Source organism: Polyodon spathula, chromosome 3 (assembly GCF_017654505.1).
Source record: "Polyodon spathula isolate WHYD16114869_AA chromosome 3, ASM1765450v1, whole genome shotgun sequence".
Lineage (NCBI taxonomy): Eukaryota > Metazoa > Chordata > Actinopteri > Acipenseriformes > Polyodontidae > Polyodon > Polyodon spathula.
The window spans coordinates 12,920,654-12,937,455 of record NC_054536.1 but is presented as its reverse complement, the minus strand read 5'-3'; the positions used below and the strand labels follow the sequence as shown (position 1 = coordinate 12,937,455).

General features: G+C 36.8%; 1 protein-coding gene across 1 annotated transcript in view; it reads left to right on the top strand.

Moving 5' to 3' along the window:
* The window catches only part of LOC121312739 (unconventional myosin-X-like), a 100,175-nt gene that overhangs the window by 65,226 nt on the left and 18,147 nt on the right, over positions 1–16,802 (top strand). The window contains exons 14-22 of the mRNA XM_041244465.1: positions 2,256–2,322; positions 2,523–2,615; positions 3,096–3,164; positions 3,344–3,426; positions 3,778–3,886; positions 4,603–4,683; positions 13,723–13,847; positions 14,400–14,514; positions 15,808–15,914. Of these exons, the coding sequence (XP_041100399.1) occupies positions 2,256–2,322; positions 2,523–2,615; positions 3,096–3,164; positions 3,344–3,426; positions 3,778–3,886; positions 4,603–4,683; positions 13,723–13,847; positions 14,400–14,514; positions 15,808–15,914 (849 nt within the window). The remainder of the gene's footprint in view (positions 1–2,255; positions 2,323–2,522; positions 2,616–3,095; positions 3,165–3,343; positions 3,427–3,777; positions 3,887–4,602; positions 4,684–13,722; positions 13,848–14,399; positions 14,515–15,807; positions 15,915–16,802) is intronic.

Genomic DNA, 16,802 nt, shown 5'->3' with positions numbered 1-16,802 from the left:
ACCCCCCCAAAGTCAATACTTTGTAGAGCCACCTTTTGCAGAAATTACAGCTGCAAGTCTCTTGGGGTATGTATCTATAAGCTTGGCACATCTAGCCACTGGGATTTTTGCCCATTCTTCAAGGCAAAACTGCTCCAGCTCCTTCAAGTTGGATGGGTTCCGCTGGTATACAGCAATCTTTAAGTCATACCACAGATTCTCAAATGGATTGAGGTCTGGGCTTTGACTATGCCATTCCAAGACATTTAAATGTTTCCCCTTAAACCACTCAAGTGTTGCTTTAGCAGTATGCTTAGGGTTATTGTCCTGCTGGAAGGTGAACCTCCGTCCCAGTCTCAGATCTCTGGAAGACTGAAACAGGTTTCCCTCAAGAATTTCCCTGTATTTAGCACCATCCATCATTCCTTCAATTCTGACCAGTTTCCTAGTCCCTGCCGATGAAAAACATCCCCACAGCATGATGCTGCCACCACCATGCTTCACTGTGGGGATGGTGTTCTCGGGGTGATGAGAGGTGTTGGGTTTGCGCCAGACATAGCGTTTTCCTTGATGGCCAAAAAGCTCAATTTTAGTCTCATCTGACCAGAGTACCTTCTTCCATATGTTTGGGGAGTCTCCCACATGCCTTTTTGCAAACACCAAACGTGTTTGCTTATTTTTTTCTTTAAGCAATGGCTTTTTTCTGTAAAGCCTAGCTCTGTGGAGTGTACGGCTTAAAGTGGTCCTATGGACAAATACTCCAGTCTCCGCTGTGGAGCTTTGCAGCTCCTTCAGGGTTATCTTTGGTCTCTTTGTTGCCTCTCTGATTAATGCCCTCCTTGCCTGGTCCATGAGTTTTGGTGGACTGATCTGTACTTCTCCACAACTTTGTCCCTGACCTGTTTGGAGAGCTCCTTGGTCTTCATGTTGCCGCTTGCTTCGTGGTGCCCCTTGCTTAGTGGTGTTGCAGACTCTGGGGCCTTTCAGAACAGGTGTATATATACTGAGATCATGTGACAGATCATGTGACACTTAGATTACACATAGGTGGACTTTATTTAACTAATTATGTGACTTCTGAAGGTAATTGGTTGCACCAGATCTTATTTAGAGGCTTAATAGCAAAGGGGTGTGAATACATATGCATGCACCACTTTTCCGTTATTTATTTTTTAGAATTTTTTGAAACAAGTTATTTTTTTCATTTCACTTCACCAATTTGGACTATTTTGTGTATGTCCATTACATGAAATCCAAATAAAAATCAATTTTAATTCCTGGTTGTAAGGCAACAAAATAGGAAAAATGCCAAGGGGGGGCAATACTTTCGCAAGCCACTGTAAGTGTGAGAGAAAAACAGACATACTCATGCAGCTTGTAGCAATTAACTCAACCAGCTAATTACAAGGTAATTGCGGAAGTCAAGTTTGAACAGCAGTTAAAGGTGAGACTAATAATCAAATTAGTCTCAATCTCTCATCTACTTCCTACTTCTGTTTTAGACATAAAACATTCAAGCATTTAGTATTACAGAGTCCTATTGATCACTATTATGGACAGCATTACTAAGAAATGAGTCTACTTTCTTTTCTAAAAAATCTAAGAAATGAATATGTATCACTAGTATGGTATACATGTATTGTGCGATATAATTCTCGATTACTGCAGGGAATCTCATCTGGCAGTTTCTTTCCGTCCTAATACGACCCTGCTGAATTCAGTCATTGTCTGCATAATTCATCATGGCATGTTTTAAATGTCAAAGTAAAGCATTATATGCCTGTGATATGACTGTGTTCTTTAAATCTTTGTACACTGAGGCTAGTATGATTTGATTGATGAGAGTCCCACAAGATGGGACTGAAAGGTCCTTGTGTTTAGCAATAGCTACTGAGCAGCCCGTTGTTATACTGTTAGAATAATTTCAAGCGCAGACACCCAGAGGAAAATAAGAAGAATAATTTCAATAAGATAGTTTAATGCAACATCCCCCAAGGACATATGCTATGATAATAGTATTATGTTTTTTGCCCGCCTCACATTTTATAAATGTTAATGAAATATATGTGGAAAGGTGCACTGTGGGTAAGCATGCCATAAAAACGGTGCACTTAAATACAGTAGAAATACATTATAAAATTTGTATGTGTATTTTTGTAAAGTAACTCAGTAAGGCAACGTGGAAGGGTTCTGTAGCTATCCCATTGAAACAACAGTGCTGTAATGAACAGTATGTGTTCTGTTAGCAAAAACTATCATTCTGCTTCTTTCACCAGGGAAGGCTTGGTTTGGGAAGATATAAACTGGATGGATAATGGGGAGTGTTTGGACCTAATCGAAAAGGTAAATCATAAAATCCTGATGGAATCAAGTACACACACATTAGTTTTTTTTTTTCCATAATCTAGCAATATCACTTTAAATTACAATAGGGTTGATTTCTAATGCTGTCACTGTCACTTCTAAACTGAAACTGTGATGTGCTGCTGCAAAAAAAAAAAACACACAGTAATATAAAGATGTTTCTGTTTGTGTTTTCATAGAAACTGGGACTACTGGCCCTTATTAATGAAGAGAGCCACTTTCCTAAGGCAACTGACAGCACTTTGCTGGCTAAACTGCACTGTCAGCATTCGGTAGGTGGTCGTTTTTTCTTCTGTATGCAATAGCAATATATCCTTGTGTTGTTGCACAGCATATGAAAGTGCTTGTGCATCAACCCTCAACAGTTAAAGACCGTGGAGTTTGTCTATTTTAAACCAAAGAGGATTTCATTACTGATGTTAAGATTACTAAACAAGTATTTTGTTTATAAAGTTTCGGAAAATCAGCAATCATACTCTCTGTGATTGTGTGTCCAGTGTGCTTTTTGTGTGATTTTTAGATTACTAACTTGGGGACAGAAAGAGGAAATCTGTTATATATTACAGGATGTGCAGGTTATGCTAAAAGAGCAGGAATGAGTGAATGTCTATCCTTAGCAAGCACGGTTGGATCTGTGAATTGGTCTAATGCAATACTTTATCGCAGAGTAAAAACAATTCAATCAATTTGAAAGGACATGCATTTCACAAGAGCAAATATGTTTTATTTAACTCTTTTATTTGTCATCTTAGCAAAATCCCTTCTATGTGAAGCCCCGGGTTGCTGTACACAATTTTGGAGTGAAACACTATGCTGGAGAGGTATTTAGTCTTGTTCTTAAAATGGTGTAGACTGCTCATGTAAAAGAACATTATCGGGGGGGGGGGGGGGGGGGGGCAGGCAGGCTGTCAGTGTCTGTGTGTGTATGTTTACTTACATTTTGAAGGCCTGTAAAATAAGCTGTGGTTTATAACTAATGTGTTACCGCATCTCTGTTTAGGTGTTATATGATGTGAGGGGCATTCTTGAGAAGAACAGAGATACATTCAGGGAAGATATTCTTAACTTACTGCAGGAAAGCAGGTCTGTATATTCTTGCATTCTTTCAGTCACAATATTCTATTACATACAGTCTGAAGTATTTTTCCCAACATTGGACATGTGAATGTTATACACTTCCCTTTAAGTGCGGGGCCAAATGAATAAATGCAGAACTACGACCAATTTGGTGTTACATAAACGTGTCAAAAACTACTGTTAATAGATCAGAAAAGTTGTCTTCAACAGAATAAAAAACGTTTTTTCGACAACAGTGTTAAAGTTCAATTAAATCAACACCGCTTTACTTTAGAGAAAAATTGAGGTTTACCAACTGAGACACATTGTCTGAGGTGATTGGTATTGATTGAATTCTTCATCTCTCAAATTTTCTAGGCTGGATTTTGTCTATGATCTGTTTGAGCATGTTTCATGTTGGAACAATCAAGATACACTGAAATGTGGATCCAAACATCGGAAACCAACTGTGAGCTCGCAGTTCAAGGTCAGTCATGCTGTGGAAGAGGAAATCAAACTAGCCAAAGGGAAACTCCAAGTCAAACCGTCATGTTACACTAAAAGAGCATATTGAATATATTTCACATGTGAATGTGATCAATGAATGGATAGATGTTCCAACTGAGTGGTAAGAAAGTGTGCCAGAAAGACACAGTTTGAAAGGGTTCACTAAGTATTATAGCTAATCCATGATATTACTCACGTAACAAATGATAGCTGAATAGCAGATAACCTTGGTGTCTTTTTCTGCTTGCCATGACTTGAATCCCGTTAACCGTGTTCCAATTCCCCTCCCATATTATCATTCAGAAGGTCAGAGTGTATTGATTCCAGAGACCTCTGTGGTGAGTGAGTTGGGCAAGCTGTGGCATGCACACATGCTAATTGTGTCATGCATGCCAGTGGTTGTCCCCACAGCTTGAATTCACCTAAATTCTCATAGAACATGAACATAAGTTAAACGGTAAGCAGAATGCATCAGCAAGCTAAAATTCAATATTTAGGTTCAGATATACCTGAGATGAGTGATGGTACTGGTATAGCACTCATAATGTGATGTGACTTCAGAACTGCAGAGAAAATTCAACCTGAAAATCTAAACAAAGGACCTGTATGTATTAATGGCAGTATTTCAGGTGCTGTAAGGCACATTTATGCTACTCCATAAATATCTTTTAAATACACCGTTGTTTTCCATTCTAGAATTCCCTGCATTCCCTGATGGCCACTCTAAGCACATCAAATCCTTTCTTTGTCCGCTGCATCAAACCAAATACCCAGAAGGTAAGACTGGACTGCAGCCCGACAGCTCTGCAGTTTCATTAACTCGAGTTTCTCAGACATGCACGCTAAGTTGGTTCTTTTCAGTCTTGGTAATGTTTGTTAAAAGGAAAATCATATGTTCTGCCGGTTTACACAAGAAACATAAATGAATTTAGCAAAAAGCAAAGAACACCTGAAAATCATGAAAGTGAGTACATTTATTTAAAATCCACTAACCACATTCTGAAAATAACCACCTTGGTGTCAGTGGTTTAGTGTGAGGTGAACAGCTCTTTCTTTGAAATATCAAGGAAAGCATGTGGATATTTAAAATGATTTTTTTTTAATCTAATGTGATCGGTATTTGTGACAGTTGGTCATTGCTTCATTGTATTTTACTTTGTCTGAGCTACATAACAAATGTGATGTAGATAACAAAATGCATATCTAATAAATGCGTGAGGACAGTTGTGCTAAAGTATGTGAAAGAACTGTAATATTATATACTATTTAAATACTGCCTTATATTAAAGTGATATATGGCTATCTCTAGCTGCCTGTTGTGTGTATATTTTGAAGGTGAGGTGCTGGGTTTGCATTTGCATGTGAATTGCAGTAGTATCCCAGGAATGCATGTGGTCTGTCGTTTTAAGGAGGCTGTATCCAGTGGATTTTTATTTGTATTTAAATGAATGCATGGCAGCAGAGGGCACCATGATTCATGATTGATTAATGACTGCAGGAGAATGCATAGTTTACCAAATAGTCCTCTTTTTGCCTATTGTGAAACAGAACAGGGAGGAAGCACAGGCCTGTCAAGAGATTAGGGAGGTGTGGCGACTAGTTATATTCCAATAGGTGTTGTTTCGTCTGAAGAGGACTAACAAACCATATTCCCCTTGAGTAAAATGGGGGATTTAATCAGAAAGCAGTGGGTATGAGTCACTCTGAGGTGTTCTGATAGAGACAAAGTGCAGTGCTTGAGAATTTCAGATCAACTGCCAGCTCAGTAAATCTGTGTCTCAGGTCCCTGAAATGGGGTGCTCTGCTCAGAGTAGTTGCTATATATTTGGATTATCCAATGTGGCAGGGATTCCACTTGGGAAATGTGATCTTTTCTAATTACTATTTGCCCTATAACTGTCATTTTGTTGTCAAGGAACAGAAGGAAGCAGATACAGTACTGTTTCTGAAGTAAGCATGTTCAGTATCCTGTAGTGCAGGGAAGGCACCAGTGCTGTTATGGGACTGATGGCCCAGCGTATTTGCATAGATTGTGTCTATAGCTGTATTTATATAGAAACTTTTTTTTTGATTTTGGATAGTATAGATTGTATGTCACTTGAAGAAATACAAACGTAAATGTTCTGGCACAGAATTTCAAAAGCTTCCTAACAAGTGCAGCATATAAAGATGTCTGTTGATGTCATCTGCCTAAACTTGTCGTGACTCATGTGTATCAACTCAGAATAGCAAAACCAAGCAAAGGATTACTTTAATATTGTACAGGGAGAATTCTGCTTGTGAACTGAGCAGTTAACCACTTTGGATGCTTAAAATTGATCCTACCTGTCTGAAGCGATAGTCTCTCTTTATACTTGATCACCTGCATTCTTCTGTGCTAACGACTATAATTTGAAAAAAAAATGTGTGAATGTCTTTTAATTACTGTGATCAAGACGGCAATTACACAGTAATAACAGTCTTTGTTAGTGCCACCTGTAGAAGAAACAATAGAAGGTGCCTACAAACCTGCCCCCATTTCAGAATACCTTTTATAAAAGTTGTACCAGTCATTGTTTAATTGAGTATGAGCCATTTTAAAAAGGGGAGAAGTAGGAGACAATTATTACCACATTTAAACCTGTCATAAAGAACATGTGGCTGCTTTCCAACAAGCTGTTTTAAGGATGGCGCCACCAGTTGGCAGCCTACCTCTGACATCAGTGATAGATTACCCAGAATTCCATTGGGTTTTGCATTGGTTTTCTCCCCTTCTCCTCTTAACCATTTCTGGTGTGGTTTTGCAGTATAATTGTACTAGCCTTGCAGTTAAACTGGGAGACCAAGAATAACTAACTGTAGAACTGTTTACAGTCTTGATGAGCAGCTTGTCGGATTAGTCTTCTGTTGCTTAGTATTACACACACCGCAACCCCCCCCCATTATCACAAAGCTAAGCCTCACCAGACATGACTTCTTTTGAGTAGAAGCAGGAATGAATTCAAGTAGAACAGCCAAAGTGAGATCAGATGAAATACTTGAAAAACTAGTGTGCAACAACAGAGATGTACTGAACTAAACCACAAATGCACAGGCTGGAAATATGGATGACAACTGGAAACCAGAGGTAGGTTTCAACAACATTTATGTGAAGTTTTAAGAGATCTCTAGTAGCTTGAGATTTTAATGTGATAAAAAGTTTTCTTTTTAGTCTTGATTATTCACATTGAAAACAAGGAGATATAAACAGTATTCCAAAAAGGAGTTTAAATTTGGGTCAGTAAAGAAAGACAACCTTGCTTAGTTTGCTATCCAGTACTAACGTCTGTACCGGCTGTGTTTGGGAGAATGCATAAGGTCAGTTCTTTTTTTATATCATTCTTGTCTATATACAATCAAATACTGGAACTATGTCTTTTTTAAATATGCATTTAAAACTATACCAAGTTGGTTGTGGTTTGAAACTGGCAGGATACAAGTACAGCAGCAGTACAGAACAGTCATTAACAGTTTTTAAGCGGGGTTCTGAAAAACATCGCGTTACACACCCCCACGTGTTGCTACAACTGTTTAAATAACGTACCTGTCATTTTATATTTTCATTATTAACATCCTGACAGCTTTTTACACTTATAACTTTAAAGTCTGTTTCAAAGCTATTTTCAAAATGGCTGCTCTAGTGCACTGATATCGTCAGGATTATTGCCCACATTGTCAGACAGGAAACACAGCAATAACGATCCATGATGTGGACCCCCTCCTTACTCTTTAACTTGAATTACATGTGTAAATGTTTTTTATAGACTATTTTAAATCGCTGTAATGCTTTAAGAAACTATTTCATGCAACAGGCCTCTTTTTTCTCCTATGTGGCATTTTCAGTAGTGTGGGCTATAGATCTGGAGAATCTATAATAAAACTAATGCTAAAAATAGCAGCTAGATCTTGACTAAAACACTGATAAATGGGCAGTGGAAAGGAAACAAAGTTTCTTTTTGCACACTTAAAATCAGTTTCACAGAGGATGGGAATACTCTGGCCTTTGGATGCTGCCTGACCTCTGGTTACCTAGCAACAAGAAACAGTCCAGGGGAATATTTAGAGGCTTTTCTGATTTACACATATCAAATATTGGCTGTGATCAAGGCTTGGCTCGATTCCGATGGCGACTTCCAGAGTAATGTCCTCCAAAGATAATAAGAGAAGGAAGTGTCATTGTGGACACGAGATTGTGTAGCTCACTAACGATTTGGAATGGTCAACTGTATTGCACATTAAATCTTGAATGGTTTAGGGCGTTTACAGATGTAAATTGAAAATGTAAGATATGGCACAGGTATGTACAGACATTTCCTTTCACCCAGAAAACATTGCTGTACAGGGCACAAATTGTATAAAAATCGTCAAACGAGGTAGTGTTAGATAGTATTGTAATTTAGCATTTGATAGTCTGCAGTATAAAATACAGTTTAGACTGTTTGTTGTTAAACCATTAAAATAATTTCTAGATTTTGTTTAAAAAAGTTAGCCTGTGAACTATATAGAATATGTATGTATATGTAGAAAAAACATATTTGTTTCACTGCAATAAACATATATATGTGCTTCTTTTGCTGTGCACTCTGACTAAAAAGAACATTTCAATTAAATGTCTGAGATCTATCAAGACAGAACATTAACCATGAATAGTAAGCCTTCAAGGATTTGTGTCATGTTTAATGTGGGACTCAAGTCAGTTTTAAGACATTTATAAAGCTCAGGAAAGATAATGCAGCTACAGTTTGAATACAAACAAGGTCTCTCTTTTTGCTGTAATGTCTGTTTTAAAGATCAGACCAAAGTTGCGTGTTACACAAAGAGAACATCTATAGGGGTCAGAATAAGGGAATTGTGTACTATGTGCTGAAATAGATACATAATGAAAAACTCGCCAATTATCTGCCTTGAGGGTGAATTCATTGCTGTTATTAAGGCAAGCATTGACGTTAATTTACAAATGTATGTATTTGTGGCATCATTGCTGCAGTTGCATCTGGTAGTAATGTGACTAGCCATTGTGTCCTTTGTGAATTAGGCTGTGTTTCAGGCACATGTCAGAGTCCTGGTCAATGGAGTAAACAGTGCTAACCCTGATCCCAAGTAAGGCTGACAGACAAGGAATCGGTGGGGAGGACAGCTGTCTCTTAATTACTTTCGAATACCATTTACATGGAAAATTGAGTCTCTACATGACAGCCTGATTGATTGGCGGTGTGGTCCAATGGCAGTAGGAGGTGATAATTGAAGGGAGAGTATAATGGAACACTCACAGGTTGGGAGGAGGATCTGCAAGGGTCCTCAGCTGGAGTTTGCCGAGGATCCTAAACCTGTGATATGGTTTGTGCTTTTTAGCACTTTAGAAGGATTCGGACGGCAGCTCAGGTATGGGATAAAGTATAAAGTATGAGGAGGTTTTCTGATTGCTAAAGTAAAATGTCTTTGGATATCTATTCCCACAGCCCTTAGAGTACAAGGCACATGACTGAAATATTTCTTCTTGAAAATAGCGGGGTGGGAAGTAGTGCTGGAACAACGCATGTTTTGATTTAGAATGAAATTGTTATTCTTGGAAACAGAAGTCCATATAAAAAAAAAATAATAATTACAGCACTCCTCCTTTTTTAAGTTAAATATTATGTTGGAAATATGATAACAGTAGGTAAAAAATGTAAGATAAACACTAATGCTGATACAGTACTATTGACAAATAAATCTGAAAATGTGGGTACAAACTACAGCTTTCTCACAACTAAACAGCGTCAGACTGATTTTGATTCAATGTAAATGTGCCTATGGCTTGTGTGCAGCACTCTCTCGTGGAGTGGCCTTGGCAGCTGTTTATTGGACTGCAATGTGTAGAAGTTGGCCTGAGGGAAATCGTGTCTCATATTCCATCAATATATTGTCAATTTAGCATTATTCAGCATTACCTTCATCTGATGTCATGCTTAAATACATGATCAGTAACTTTGCCTTCGATCATTGGTGTGTGTGTGTCTATCTATATATATATTAGTTCTGGGACAAATATCGGAATATTCAAACTAATATTTTTGACATCTTTTCGGATATAAAAATCAGATGTTCGTATTTGACAAAAATACCTTGCATTTGTTTACCATCTCACCAGAATTTGCGCGACAGTTTAAAAACAATGGCAAATGAAAAAGAGCTCTGTGTGATATGTGACATTTAATATAAAAACGCACAGAATGTCAATGGCCACTGGTTTACTGTGAAGAAACGGCAATGGCAAGGAATGGAAAAAAAAGAAAAGAAAATAAATAAAATGTGTTGTCAACTTTATGCACTATTTATTTCTGGAATAAACAAAACAAAGTTTAATTTGAACTGCTAGTTGGCATCCTTTGTTTTGTAGTCAATTCACTGGGGTAAAGCAAGTCCTACACAACTTATTCTTTACTCCTGGGATACTTGTCTATTTTAATGTGTTACATATTGTAAGGTCTTGCTAAAATAAAGGCACACAGGCAGGGGCCACACCCCCTGCCTCTGCTGCTATGCTGTCTCAACCTGCATTCAGAGCAATATAATGGCTTTTATTACATTTTTGAAAAACAAATGAATATACAAATTATGAGCAAGTATCTGAATGTGAAAATCCTGTGTTCGTGCCCGCACTAAAATATGTTTATGGAACACATTTGGTCGGCAGGATCACTGAGGGCTTTACTGCTGAACAATCATGAAAATACTGCGTTTCTGTTTCTGCTCTGTGTGTCTCGTTGTAAAATAACTAGAGTGTATATGTGTTAATGTATTTATTTATTGTTTATATATTTATTTTATTTGTTTAAAGACACACTCTTACTCTGTTTTGTAAAATAATCAAAGTTCTTTCTTTTAGAGTTGTATGAGGCTGTGAAAGGTCTAGCACACATTGTGACAAATACAAAGGATACATTGTACAGTAAATACATTACAATGGGTAAACGCCTTCAGCAGACAACCTTTCCTGTGAATTTTGTTCTGTTTTGTCTGTTCTAAAACATGAAGCCATGACTTTGGCCACACACTCATGCAGGGTGAATTTTGTTGGCTGACCTCCCCCTCCATCCCAATTAAATTACTGTGAAAATTACAGCTGGCATTTCTCTATGGGTGAGCTGAAACTACGTAGGCAGTCTGAGGCCTTAAACTGCTGGTCCACTGCTGCTGCGCTTTACCCTATGGGCCCTACAAGTCACTGCACAAATTAGCCTCGGCATGGGACGCGTTGCCTTAGAAACTGGTCACTCTGAGTGGCAGAATCTGTATTGTTCAGTCAGTGTGGCTTTAGCTCTAAACAGAGCAGATCAGTGTTGTAGTTTGTTCCTCTGTATGGAATTGGATTTGAGCACTGAGTAAAGGGAGAGATGAAATACACAGTCCATTGTATGGTAAGTGTGTCTGGTATGAAAGTATTCATTTTAATGTAGAGCTGTAGCCAATAGTCATTTTAATATGGGAGTCTCTTTCTTTGCAGATTAGGAATCTTATTTTGTTTAGCATTGCAGAGAAGTTGCTCTGTGGTGGTTACAGAGAACAGCATTTATAGGAACTAACAGCTTGCACTGTTGTGTTTGATATGCACAAGTTGTGAATTATTATTAGGGGAAAAAAGTACTCAAAGTTCTGTATGCCTTCAACAAGATTGGCAAATAGATAAATATAGCATGTAACATAATGTAATATAATCATGAGTCCAGTTACTTTAGGCATTGTAACAGTGAGCCTTCTAATGTGTGCTTATTTTTAAAAATGTATGTGTGTTTCAATATTTGCTTTATAATACATATTTTGAAGATTTTTTTTATTTATTTATTTTTTAAATGAACGTGAGTACTTTATACATTACTACTAAGTAAGTCCTTAATAAGCTTGTTGTTTATTCATAAGAGGGTGTACGGGTATTTGTGTATTTGTAGTTATTCTTCATATTACAAAGGCCAGTGTTGTTAATAGATGAAAAAAACTAAAGGTAAGGTTGATGTAAGCATCTATTGCAAGACAATGCAAAGATTTGCAATGTAAAACAGTGTCGGTGACTATATATACAGTATGACCGCCAAAGATTTCTTGCCACAGGAATATAAGAAAATGAATACCTATATTAGAATCCATGTAAATAGATTTCAGTAAGGGTGCTGTAACATCCACATGCTAGTGTAAATTTGCTAAACAGTTGAACTAAACTCAGATATGTATAACCCACTAAACTCATAAAATGTTATATATTTGCTTCACCCAGTTGTTTTTGGTATATAATGTATAGCTTTGTAATCAGGAATGTAAAGTAAATCAAACCATTTCTGAATGTTAGCTTTATTTTGAGTTTTGAAAAATTGATATTATCTATCTGTTAAAAGTAGAAGTTAGTTTATGCACTTTACAAAAGTGTAAACCTTGCAGCCTTATAGTACTTATCAAAGAGATTTAAGAAGATGTGCAGTTAGTTAAAAGCGTGTAAAGGTATTAATGTGTGTAGAGGTTGTTTGCTGAGTCAAGTTCGAGAACTCCTTAGGGTGCTAAGCAAAAGAGACAGACCCAGCTTGCACAGAATGGACTTTGAAAATAAAAACATTTTGTTATATATATTTTTTTGTTTGCAAGGATTAGAGGTGGGATTAAGAATATTCCTGTGTAATCTGTGAGATGGAATAAGTATATTTATCCAAAGCATTTTATATTAAGTGATGGTAACAATTTAATCGACTCTCTCTCGTTCTGTGATAGAAAATAAAACATTTAACAGATCAAGTATCTTTTTGTTTTCCTTTCTAAAAGCTGTAACTTATTCTTTGTGACTGACAGCAAGAGTTGTTTTTCTCCTGGGAGTAACATACACCCAACCCCCCCCCCGACAAAGGTCCTCTGTCATCCTGATTCAAATGCCGAATCCCTTTGTTTGCCTGAGTGATCGCATATCGTAGGAATCGAAATATAAAAGGAAAGAAAGCAACCATTTCAAAAAGTGGCTTTCTGACGGACTGCTTTATGATGGCAGTCATTGGACATTATGTGCACAACATTATGCAAATTTCATATCTGGCCTTTAATTCCAGACAGCTACTTAATGTAGACTACTTATTGTGTATGAATCTTCAAGTCCATGTTTAAATGTCATGTACTGTACTGGGTTATACAGAGACAAAACTGTGGTGGTCTTCAGTAACAGTACCCTACTTCTTTAAATTCACCCTATAGAAAAAAGGGGGTATTCATCGCAAAAGCCCACCAGGGTTAATATTCTTTTGCACCCAGATCTGTAAGGCCACGAACCAAACCTGTGGCCCCACGATAATACAATACCCCATTGTAATGTGTAGAGAATTATTATTATTTATTTATTTATTTTTTTACCAATTGTAATGTTCTTTAGCTGCAGTAAACTGTTATGTATTTATTTATTTATCACTTATGAGTCTGTACTTTTGTTTCAGTGGCTTGACTGCCACTAGAATCACACATGAAATGGTAGGAATATAACTACGTTTGAATATGACCCCCTGAGTGAATAAACTGCCTGCTTCACGCACATCATCATGCTTTTGGCTTCACATATATCAAAAAATTATATTTAAGGTCAAAAGCGATATGCTAAATTAGGGAAGAGGTAATAAAGTAATCCTGGTTTGGACAAAATACAATCAATAAGATCTTTTGAAGTTAAAATATAAGTTTAAATGACAAACCCATAAAAATGTCAACGGAATTATATACGTTTGTTACAATAAAAGACATAAATGGATTGACAGATGTGTTTGTTTGTTTTTGTTTTTTTGTAATATTGTTTAGATGCCAGACCAGTTTGACCAGTCAGTGGTACTAAACCAGTTGAGGTATTCTGGAATGCTGGAGACTGTAAGGATACGACGGGCTGGATTTCCTGTCAGAAGAAACTTCCTAGACTTTTACACAAGGTCATTTTATTTCATTTAAACCCTTTGACTTGAAGTGTCACCAGAAAAGAGAAACACTTTCACAGCAAAATCCCTTAATACTAGCAAAGGCTACTGCCGCCTTTTAGAGTGTGTTTCAGACATTACTGAAGTTTTAAAGGGAAAGGATTATGTTTGTCGATTTGAAGGCCACATTGCTTAACTCTGAATACTAATTGGACATTTTGGATGGGTAATCAATCTGCCTTGCATCAGTCAATGTTCTTTTCGACATGTATGTTGGGAAAGACCTTACAATCTTCAGTCAGGCATTCTAAAATGTTAACTGCTGTTTTAATAATAAGGGTTTTTAATGTTTACAAAAATTGTTGAGGAGCTGACGAGCTCAAGTTAGGACACAATGCTTTCATGTTCATAGAGACACATTGTATTAATTAATTTTACTGCCAGTTCTAAGTGAGTAGCCAGGGAGTAAGTGGACACATTAAAGTTCATCAGACAGAATATTCTGGCTTTAACAGCTTGTGAGGGCACCTACATTTTAAAATGACATACTTCTCCACTCAATTTTAGATACAAAGTACTGATGAAGAACATGACTGTTCCTGAAGATGTAAAGGAGAAATGTAGAAGCCTGCTTCATACATATGACAGTACAAGTGCTGAGTGGCAACTAGGGAAAACAAAGGTAAGTGTATCTCTGGGTTTCTTGCAAGCAAAATAGATGAACTTAGGCAAGTATGGTTACCTATACAAGAAGTTGGATACAGTGGAAGGACCCTCACACAATTGTATTATACTCTCTTTCATCAGTTCATATATAATTGTACCATGTTAAGTTTCCTATCTATTCTACACTTTTTTTTATTAATCATCTCTTTTAAGCTTACTAATGGCATTATGCTTTTGTTTTATAATATGTATTTTGTGTTTGTGTTACCTGGTGATATCCAGATAATGTTCACTGGTGTTTCTTACATTTAAAAGAACACCCATTTGGTCCTTGGTGATGAATTTACTTTACACTTTCTCTATACCATTGTGTGGACAAAATGTACTTATGCAGAACAGCCTAAGAAAGGGATATGTCCCAGTTTACTCTAATTAAAAGCGACAGGAGTCACAATGGACCATGTGACACAGCTGGAGGTGCTTGCTAAGTAGGGAACCATGCTGATAAAATCAATTGTCTTCTAACCAGATAACAGCGGGGAGTATAGATAATGGAATCACTTAAAGCTTATTATAAAACAGAGTGTTTCATCCCCTGAAAAGATGAATGCACAAGTTAACTCTGTTTTACTCAATGGATGTGTTACTAGTATATGCATACAGTATAATCTAGTAAGCCTGATCCTGATAAATTTGAATTATTTTAGGCTTGCAATTGGTAACATTTTTTTTCTTTTTAAATAACAAAGGACAAGTGTTATACACACAACATTTCATAAGACAGCCGACCAGAATTTGGGGGTAGCTAAACAATACAATCAGAAGCATCTGTGATTTGTGATTTGATTCAGTTTAGCAGACAGAAAAAAAGACAAGCTTGCTAGTCAGAGGCAAATGTAAAAAAAAAATTAAAGTGTTGACAGCTTCTGAAGGAATTGATTTGTGATAGGACAGGATAGTCTTCGTCATAGTTTCGATCCTAATTACTTTCTAACAGTAATGCAAATGAGACACATCCGTACTGCTGCTTCAGTTATCACTTTCACTACATCAGACAATTCCGTTTGTGTCCTGTCATGTAGAACTGAAAATCTGCTTAACCCTTGCAGCAATAAGGAAAAGCTTTACCATCAGCAAGAAGCAGCAGCTGTGTGCCTGAGAGCAAAGAACCATCTGAAGCTGACAGTTCAGACTGCTTTCAACAGCTGTTGATCCCAAGTTGTTACTTCAACCAGGCATGCATCAAAACCTACATAAGAGACAAGTAAATCAAACTGATTTATTTATTTATTTATTTATTTGACGCCAGGTCTTTCTTCGGGAGTCCCTTGAACACAAGCTGGAAAATCAGCGTGAAGTTGAGGTTTACAAAGCAGCCATGATCATCCAAGCTCGTGTAATGGGTTACATGGCAAGGTAAGTAGAAATATTAATGAATTAAGCTTTAATCATCCACTTATTCAAGCAATAAAAGGACTTCACTTTATAAAATTATGCAGAAAAATAAGATAATTACACATTTAGACTTAATTGTTATCAAAAACGTTTACCCTAGTTGTACTGCAGTGTTATATATATATATATATATATATATATATATATATATATATATATATATATATATATATATATATATATATTAGTGCAACAAGTTTTGAAATCTGCCTTGCATTCTGTTGCTGTAACCCACAGACAGTCTATTCAACCAACATGCATTGCAAATCATGTTGTTTTGAGGGCTAGCTCTGAGCTGTATCTGATCCCCTTATCTATTTTATAGTCGTAGATTATTAATGACTGTTTGATTGGTTTTGTTCTAAAAGGATCATTTATGTTGAGGCAGGTCATACAAACTAGACCCCCTAATATGGCCTTGTGTAAGCCTGATTAAATAGCTTCTGTAATGGTGCAAACAAAGCAACTACAAGAGAGGTCACGAGGACAAAGAAGGGGAAGTGACAGAGTTAAATAAACAAAATTAAAGAACAATCAAAAGCAGGTGACAGAGATATAATGCCAAATTGATTTATGTGGTGTGTTCTTTCCATGCATTATGGATCGGTAGCAGCCCATCTGTTTGTTTTGCAGTTCTTTCAATAAGTTCAAATAACTGTTGAATAATGGTTTGCATAATTAGGGCAGTTTTTTATGTTTTATTCAGACAACAAATTTAACAGCCACTGAACAGGTTTGAAATATTTAATGCCATAATTGCCGTTTTTATAGTTACTGTAGAGGTAAGACCACAAAAATGGTTTAGCCGCATCTCAATTCAACGAGAGTCTGATGTCAGAGAATAAAACG